Here is a 9,805-nt window from a genome sequence, read left to right on the forward strand (position 1 = left end):
ACATATATATACATATATATATATATATATATATATATATATATATATATATATATATATATATATATATATATATATATATATATATATATTGTTACGGTTGTGGAAATTCACAGCTCACCATTAAGGTTCCCCGAAGATCAGTTATGTCGATAAGTGTGTGTTCCAGGTTAGATTTCCCCACCAAAGTATAACGGGAATTATTCATGTGCCGGGCTGTGTATCTTCAGTTAACCGTTATTCTGTCTCTATCTTTTATTTTAACAACAACGACAACCCACGGCCGCGTTTTACGGTGATCTTCAACCACGTCCGCGTGAAGCCGGTGATTTCAACCACGTCCGCGTGAAGCCGGTGATTTTAACCACGTCCGCGTGCAAGCATGACTTGAAAAACGGATCAGAAAGGCCTTACCCTCTGAAGGAGCTGGCCAATCGAAAGTGAGAGGGGCAGAGCCAGCCGGGGGTGAAGGGTCGAAGGTGAAAGAGCGAGCACCCCCCAAACCCGATAAAGAGCCGTGCTGGAACGCCGAGAAGCCAGTAGAATTGAGTTGGAAGTTGGAGTTGAGCTGGACCGTTGGAGAGAGTCTGGAGTCTGGAGTTCGTGGCTTGCGGTTGGCGGTAGGAGTGGAGAGATGCCCCCTTGGGAGCTGGAGAGTTCGGAGTTCGGGCAGTTGGTTTGCTGGGGGTTCGCCGGCGCAACCAGGAGGCCTGAGGCGACCCATTCACTCCTCCAGCGCGTCGTCGGCTAGACCAGGCCGCAGTGGGGGCCGGACGACCAAGGGAGCCAGTTGGAGCTCGGGGGTCTGGGCAAAGACGCAGAGGGTCGCCGAACCAGGACCCAGCTAGTCACCAAGAGGGGGGCCAGGTAGCCCTTCGGTCATCCCGGCTCCGAGCAATTATAAAGGCTCACGAGCCCGGTTCTTTCTTTCTTTCTTGGGTTTTGCATGAAAGTCTGCGGTGCCTTGTCCCTAAGTAGAACTGATTAAATGCATGTACATAATAAATAGACATCGGCTGTAGGTTTTTGCTCGTGTCTTGTCCCCATCCCCCCATTCATTGCATATGTGCATTTGAAATAAATGTCCCCATTTTTTGAATGTTAACCTGCTCGTTGTGTCACTTTCTGCCATTGACTGCCATGATGCGTTCGGAATGTTTGCTGGCTGATTATAAGCCGATAAAACGTACACCTGGTCCGACGGGGCTTGGCGATATAAACCGCTCGGCAATCGCATATGGAACGAGCTGCTTAAGCGGCTCGTTTCCATGCCGGCTCCATCGAGGTATAAACTCCCAGCATTTCTGTCCGCGCGAATAATTAGGTACATCGACAATTCGACGATCGACCCTGTAGCGCGTGGACAGAAGAGTTGGCTGGTTTATGGTGTGTTAAAAACACCCGAAGCTGGGTTTCGGCGTTGATCCGGGAGCTGTGACGAGATTGTCACGTTCGGTGGGCGCGCGCGACTGCAATTGAGCTGAAGGCGGTCGTCCGCACGCGGAGTGGCGGAAATCAACTACTATATATATATATATATATATATATATATATATATATATATATATATATATATATATATATATATATATATATATATATATATATATATATATATATATATATATATATATATATATATATATATAGGGCTGCAAAAGTAGGTATACAGTAATGAAAAACAAAACGTGCGCACAAAACATGTTTTATTGATTATACAAGCATATCAATAATAACATACCAATAATAAACATATTAATCCCTCAAATGTTAAAATTAAATGAATTCTCATATTAAATGAATCCTAGCACCACATTTATAATACTGGTATAATCCTTACTGTATACCTACTTTTGCAGCCCCCTGTATATATTACTAAAACTCTCACCTTGTATATATGTATGTATGTATGTATGTATGTATGTATGCATGTTCCCGAAATAAAGCCAAAACGGCACACGATAGTGCAAAAATTTTAGGGCCACCTTACTCACCATTCGCCTGTGGCATGCAGTATCAAGTTTCGTTCAAATCGGACAACAAAAAAAAAAAAATTAAAAAAAATCAATTCCCGATTGAGTAAAGTACTCTTCGGGAGTACTTGATCAATGCAAACAAACCTCAGCGGTATAGTTCGCTGGAGCTATCTTGTTTTTTTTTCTTGAAATGATTTTTTTTTTTTTTTCATCAACCGCTGTCACAACGGGAACCCAACAGGTTCACGAGTCGTCTAGCATATACGTGGGATCATTCCAATTGCACTGGGCCATGGACTAACACCAAGGCCAAAGGCCTGAGGCCTGCTGATCTGTGCTGCTAAATGCAATGGCAGCACATGATTTTTGTTGGTTGGAGTCAGGCCAGCTGTTCAGCCAATGGCTGTCAAGCAGTGGAGTGGAGTCAGGGCAGCTGAACAATGGATCTGCTGGTGTGTTATATTTCTTAAGTCTAAAAAGGGCATAACTGAAAAAATAACTCATAATAAAGTCATGGACCAAATTTCACTTGAAGATGTTAAAGGGTATTGAAAAAAAATAAAGGTCTGAAAAACCAGATGTGGGACAGACAGACGGAGAACAAACTCGTACTCCCCTCCGATGATTCCGGAAGGGGACTACTAAGGTGGTATATAAAACTTACAAGACACTGCATGAATGACGGTAAACCTACAGATTTTTTTTTCTATGACCTTTAAAATCATTATTATATTTCAATTGAATTATATACTTTAACTCTGCATGGGGTGAGCCTGTATTCTCTGAAGTCTCGAGCTCTCTGTTCTTCACTGCAAGGCCCGCAAGCCACTGGCGGCCCAAAGTGCAGCCCCTGACATGCGGCTGATAATACACAAATAGGAAAACACCCACCCCCCCCCTCCAACTCATAATCCGCCATAAATACTATCAAATTGACCCAATGGTTTCAAATGAGTGTTCCAACATGTAGCATAAAAGCAACATAACTACATCAGGATATGGCAGTGCACAAACAATTCTGCTTGCAACCCAGTTAACCACAACGAAGGAGGGTACATGGGGGCAGGGCCGAAAAGCAGACATTACGGAGTACTGCAGGCGGTGTGGCGGCCCACACACCGATATTTTATCGGAAAAAGTGGCCCCCCTCTAAAAAAAAATGGTGAAGATCACTGCTCTCGTTGATCAAATTTGTGAATCACTTTGCCAATGGCATGATTAGCACCATTCAACTGTATGCTGAAGATTCCAAGTTTCTGCACCAACACACAATCAGTCATCTGATCTGAGTATTCAACAAAATTTGGACAAGAGAGCAAACTGCTCAAAAATTGTGGCAGCAACCTCTCAACTCCACAAAATTTTAAGAATGTGCATTTAGGTAGAAACGACGCAATACACACCGAGTCTTTGGACTGCACTGATCTTGAGGTGACTGAGATGCAACTATGCATGCCATTTGATGGTGGGCTGAGTTTTCATCAGCATATCTCCACTATTGTGAACAGAGCCAGACAGGCTTTTGACCTCATCAAAAGTGCTTTCAGAAACATTACCTCTGACCTCCTGCTTTTAGAATATGGGAGGGAACATTGCCTGGAACCCCAGACATGCATTGGATGCACATAAAGTTGAGGCAGTCCAGAGAAAGTGACCAAGTTGATACCAGAACTCTGCAGTCTACCATACAACTTGACAGATTGAGATGAATAAATCTGTATTCACTGGATTACAGGAGAAGGTAAGGGGAGATATATATATATATATATATATATATATATATATATATATATATATATATATATATATATATATATATATATATATATTGTTATGGTGGTGGAAATTCACAAAACATCATTCAGGTTCCCCAGAGATCAGTTATTTCGATAAGTACGTGTTTTAGGTTAGAATCCCCACCGATGTGTAAAGGGCTGTGAATCTTTGAGTTAGCCGTTATTCTTTTCTATCTTTATTTTAAAACAAACACATCGTCACAACAACGACAACCCACGGCCGCATTTGACGGTGATTTCCAACACGGCCGCGTTTGACGACAAGAACGGATCAAAAAGGCCTTACCCTCTGACGAAGCTGGCCAATCGGAAATGAAAGAAGCGGATCCAGCCTGGGTGAAGGTTCAAAGGTGAAAAGGGGGAGGGCGCTGATTTCGGGGGAAAAAGCCCACGGCGGCCCCTCCCCTTGGGGCGATAAAAAGCCGCGTTCGCCGGCCGAAAAGGCAGTTGGTGTGGGGAGTTCGGAGTCCGTGGGAGTTGGGAGTGGAGAGACGCCCCGTTGAGAGCTGGAGAGTTCGGAGGTGGGAGCTAAGTTCGGAGTTCGGAGTGTTGGAGTGCGGGCAGTTGGTTCGCTGGAAGGTTCGCCGGCGCAAGCAGGAAGCCGGGGTCGAGACCCGTTCACTCTTCCAACGCGTCATCGGCTAAGCCAGGCCACAGTGAAGGCCGGACGACCAAGGGAGCCAGTCGGAGCTCGGGGGTCCGGGCAAAGACACCGAGGGTCACCGAACAAGAGCCCATCGAGCCACCAGGGGCAGCCAGGTAACCTTCCCCGGCCTCTCGGAGCCCCTTCTGTTATCCCGGCTCTGAGAAATCATAAAGGCTTATGAGCCTGTTCTTTCTTTTTTGGGTTTTGCAAGATTGCGTGTTTTTTGTGGGCGCGTGCGGCCGCAATTGGGCTAAGCGGTCGTCCGCACGCCGAACGGGTGGAAATCTACAACAATATATATATATATATATATATATATATATATATATATATATATATATATATATATATATATATATAAATATATAAATATATATATATATATATATATAAATATATATATATAAATATATATATAAATATATATATAAATATAAATATATATATATAAATATATATATATATATATATATATATATATATATATATATATATATATATATATATATATATATATACATATATATATATATATATATATACATACAGTGGGGAGAACAAGTATTTGATACACTGCCGATTTTGCAGGTTTTCCCACTTACAAAGCACGTAGAGGTCTGTAATTTTTATCATAGGTACACTTCAACTATGAAAGACGGAATCTAAAACAAAAATCCTGAAAATCACATTGTATGATTTTTAAATAATTAATTTGCATTTTATTGCATGAAATAAGTATTTGATCACCTACAAACCAGGAAGAATTCCGGCTCTCACAGACCTGTTAGTTTTGTCTTTAAGAAGCCCTCCCATTCTCCACTCATCACCTGTATTAACTGCACCTGTTTGAACTCGTTATCTGCATAAAAGACAGCTGTCCACACTCAATGAATCAGACTCCAACCTTTTCACAATGGGCAAGACCAGAGAACTGTATAAGGATATCAGGGACAAAATTGTAGACTTGCACAAGGCTGGGATGGGCGACAGGACAATAGGCAAGCAGCTTGGTGAGAAGGCAACAACTGTTGGTGCAATTATTAGAAAATGGAAGAAGTTCAAGATAACAGTCAATCTTCCTCGGTCTGGGGCTCCATGCAAGATCTCACCTCGTGGAGCCTCAATGATCATGAGAAAGGTGAGGGATCAGCCCAGAACGACATGGCAGGACCTGGTCAATGACCTGAAGAGAGCTGGGACCACAGTATTGAAGAAAACTATAAGTAACACACTACGCCGTCATGGATTAAAATCCTGCAGTGCACGTAAGGTCCCTCTGCTCAAGCCAGCGCATGTCCAGGCCTGTCTGAAGTTGCCAATGACCATCTGGATGATCCAGAGGAGGAATGGGAGAAGGTCATGTGGTCTGATTAGACCAAAATAGAGCTTTTTGGTTTAAACTCCACTCGCCGTGTTTGGAGGAAGAAGAAGGATGAGTACAACCCCTAGAACACCATCCCAACCGTGAAGCATGGAGGTGGAAACACCATTCTTTGGGGATGCTTTTCTGCAAAGGGGACAGGACAACTGCACCGTATTGAGGGGAGGATGGATGGGGCCATGTATCGCGAGATCTTGGCCAACAACCTCCTTCCCTCAACAAGAGCATTGAAGATGGGGCGTGGCTGGGTCTTCCAGCATGACAACGACCCGAAACACACAGCCAGGGCAACTAAGGAGTGGCTCCGTAAGAAGCATCTCAAGGTCCTGGAGTGGCCTTGCCAGTCTCCAGACCTGAATACAATAGAAAATCTTTGGAGGGAGCTGAAAGTCTGTGTTGCCCAGCGACAGCCCCGAAACCTGAAGGATCTGGAGAAGATCTGTATGGAGGAGTGGGCCAAAATCCCTGCTGCAGTCTGTGCAAACCTGGTTAAGAACTACAGGAAACGTCTGATCTTTGTAATTGCAAACAAAGGTTTCTGTACCAAATATTAAGTTCTGTTTTTCTGATGTATAAAATACTTATTTCATGCAATAAAATGCAAATTAATTATGTAAAAATCACACAATGTGATTTTCAGGATTTTTGCTTTAGATTCTGTCTTTCACATTTGAAGTGGACCTATGATAAAAATTACAGACGTCTACGTGCTTTGTAAGTGGGAAAACCTGCAAAATCGGCAGTGTATCAAATACTTGTTCTCCCCACTGTATGTATATATATATATAATTCTGCTTGGCTGCATAATTGTCTGGGAGGACAGTGCATAATTTGTGGCAGTGCCGGTTACCAGTAGGCTGTTACTCATTTTGCCGACCTCGAAAGGATGGCGGGCTGAGTCAACCCACCTGGTGCTAATTCAATGACACGCAGGGACTTGAACTCGAGACCCGAGGATCTTCAGCGAGCAACATTAACCATCAAGCCTTGCAAGGGGATATAATCAAGGTTATATACAACTACAGCAAAAGGAATTGAGAAAATTGACCCATCTCATCCCTCCCAACCCCCACCGACAACTCATGGGCACTCCACGGAGCCAGGAGGCGGCACAACGTGAACAGAATGAGTCACGACTTCAGGAAGCGAATCATAGACGCATGGCAAGAGATCTGTAATGTGGACGAACTTTCAAAAGGGGACTTAAACCCACACTGGACAGAGCAAGGATGTAGCATGTGCTGACTCCCTGCAATGTGCCATGATGTAGCAACATAACCTATGAACCAGGCTGGGAGATCAACATGAAAATATGTTACACTACTTACTGTACGACGACTACTGTGTGTGTGTGTACGTACGTGTGTACGTGTGTGTGTATACGTACGTGTGTGCGTACGTGTGTGAGTACGTGTGTGTACGTGTGTGTGTGTACGTGTGTGTGTGTGTGTGTGTACGTGTGTACGTACGTATGTATGTGTATGTGTGTGTACGTGTGTGTATACGTACGTGTGTGCGTACGTATGTACGTGTGTGTGTACGTGTGTGTGTACGTGGGTGTGTACGTGTGTGTGTGTGTGTGTGCGTGTGTGTACGTACGTATGTGTATGTGTGTGTACGTGTGTGTGTGTACGTGTGTGTGTGTACGTGTGTGTGTGTATGTGTGTATGTGTGTGTGTGTATGTGTGCACGTGTGTGTGTATGTGTGTGTGTACGTGTGTGTGTATGTGTGTGTACGTGTGTGTGTACGTGTGTGTGTACGTGTGTGTGTATGTGTGTGTATGTGTGTGTATGTGTGTATGTGTGTGTGTATACGTGTGTGTATACGTGTGTGTGTGTATGTGTGTGTACGTGTGTGTGTATGTGTGCACGTGTGCGTGTACGTGTATGTGTGCACGTGTGTGTGTACGTGTGTGTGTACGTGTGTGTGTATGTGTGTGTACGTGTGTGTGTATGTGTGTACGTGTGCACGTGTGTGTATGTGTGTGTGTGTGTACGTGTGCACGTGTGTGTGTGTATGTGTGCACGTGTGTGTATATGTGTGTGTACGTGTGTGTGTATATGTGTGTATGTGTGTGTGTATGTGTGTGTGTACGTGTGTGTACGTGTGTGTGTATGTGTGTGTATGTGTGTATGTGTGTGTACGTGTGTGTACGTGTGTGTGTATGTGTGTGTGTGTGTGTACGTGTACGTGTGTGTGTATGTGTGTGTGTATGTGTGTATGTGTGTATGTGTGTGTGTGTATACGTGTGTGTGTATACGTGTGTGTGTATATGTGTGTACGTGTGCGTGTACGTGTGTGTGTGTGTATGTGTGCACGTGTGTGTGTGTATGTGTGTACGTGTGTGTGTATGTGTGTGTGTACGTGTGTGTATGTGTGTATGTGTGCACGTGTGTGTGTGTGTGTGTGTGTGTGTGTGTGTGTGTGTGTACGTGTGTGTACGTGCGTGTGTGTACGTGTGTGTGTATGTGTGTACGTGTGTTTTTCGGGAGGTCGTTCTGGAATCCCAAACACATCTGATGGTGCAGAAACGTCTACACAATATCCCAAAATTGAATCCCTGATGTGGCCAAGCAGGAAAAGTTTGAAATCACCAGCAGGGCCTGTCCCAGCCATAACAAACGGGACGGATGTTCCACAACACCAGCTCTTGAAACGCCACGAAACTTCGAGCAAGGAAAAATTCCGCCACAAAGGTCCGTCCAAGTTAAACAATGAACGAAAGTGTCAAATGCAAACAACAAGGAAAAAATAAAAACAAATAAAACCCTCTGGAGACCACACACACACACACACACACACACACACACACACACACACACACACACACACACACACACACACACACACACACACACACACACACACACACACACACACACACACACACACACACACACACACACACACACACACACACACACACACACACCTACAAAGAAAACCAGACAAATTTACAAAACAAAATTACCGCACTCACAAACACAAAGTATAGTTTCATTGAGCGACTTTTGCTTTGACTTAAAGATGAACGAGGCGAACGCAGATAAAACCACGAAAGACTCCGTTCGCTCGTCGCTCACCTGTTTTGACCTAGCATCTCGACGCAGGCTCCGCGAAGGGCGATTGATAGAAAGGTCCTTCGGACAGGCGCGCCAAGGCCTACTCACCCTCAGAGATTGGGGTCCTCGAGTCACATTCAGCACATCGCAAACGAGAATTGATGAAAATTGACATTTATTCTTGTAATTTACTATGCATGTCATTTATCTTTATTCCCTATTAATAGCGCAGAAGATGTAATTCTGAATTTCTAAACAGCAATGCTTGATTTTGAGAATGTTAACGATGGTGTATTGCAATCGTTTTACTTGGTGATACTGATTTCTTATTTCTTTCATACGACGTTTATAATTCTTAAAAATACGAGTATGGATTTCCAATAAACATAATCTTCACGTGAGCCGAGTTCAAAAACATTGCTTAACGTTAAGTAACACGATTACAATCCGTTCAAATGTGTGAAACATTTAGGCAGTGACATCCACGATCCACATCACAGATGCGATATTGTCAGTTGCCAATTCAAGTACCAAATAGCGCTCAATGTGGCGGCACGAGAGAATAACAAGTGGAAATTCAGACTCCTTTCTCCGAAACAGTGAAATATGAAAAGGTGCGCAGGTTTCGAACTTTCCTATTTACACTTTGTCGAAGAGAGAGATAGGGACACAATTAGAAAGACAGGGACACAGATAGAGAGACGTGGGCGGAGATAGAGAGAAGGGGACGCGGACGGAGAGAGGCACGGGGATGAGGACAGAGAGAGAGAAAGAGACACGAATGGAGAGAGGGACGGGGAGGGGCACGGGGATGAGGACAGAGAGAGAAAGAGACACGAATGGAGAGAGGGACGGGGAGAGGCACGGGGATGAGGACAGAGAGAGAGAAAGAGACACGAATGGAGAGAGGGACGGGGAGGGGCACGGGGATGAGGACAGAGAG

At 44.1% G+C, this 9,805-nt stretch overlaps 1 protein-coding gene across 8 annotated transcripts in view; it reads right to left on the reverse strand.

Annotated features, from left to right (window-relative positions):
* LOC147031635 (upstream stimulatory factor 1-like) overlaps positions 1 to 9,019 on the reverse strand; it is a 108,137-nt gene extending 99,118 nt beyond the window's left edge. For 2 of the 8 annotated variants that reach the window (XM_085866129.1, XM_085866144.1), the window contains exon 1: positions 8,884 to 9,019. In XM_085866129.1, coding sequence (XP_085722255.1) covers positions 8,884 to 8,900 — 17 coding nt within the window. In that variant the 5' untranslated portion in view covers positions 8,901 to 9,019. Of the gene's footprint in view, positions 1 to 8,394; positions 8,432 to 8,883 lie in introns of those variants that run through there. The other 6 variants (XM_085866107.1, XM_085866119.1, XM_085866136.1 and 3 more) reach the window with 6 other exon arrangements.
* Positions 9,020 to 9,805: the final 786 nt, after the last annotated feature.

The sequence above is a fragment of the Eptatretus burgeri genome, chromosome 2 (genome assembly GCF_056783735.1).
Source record: "Eptatretus burgeri isolate ZD-2024b chromosome 2, Ebu_testis_v1, whole genome shotgun sequence".
NCBI lineage: Eukaryota > Metazoa > Chordata > Myxini > Myxiniformes > Myxinidae > Eptatretus > Eptatretus burgeri.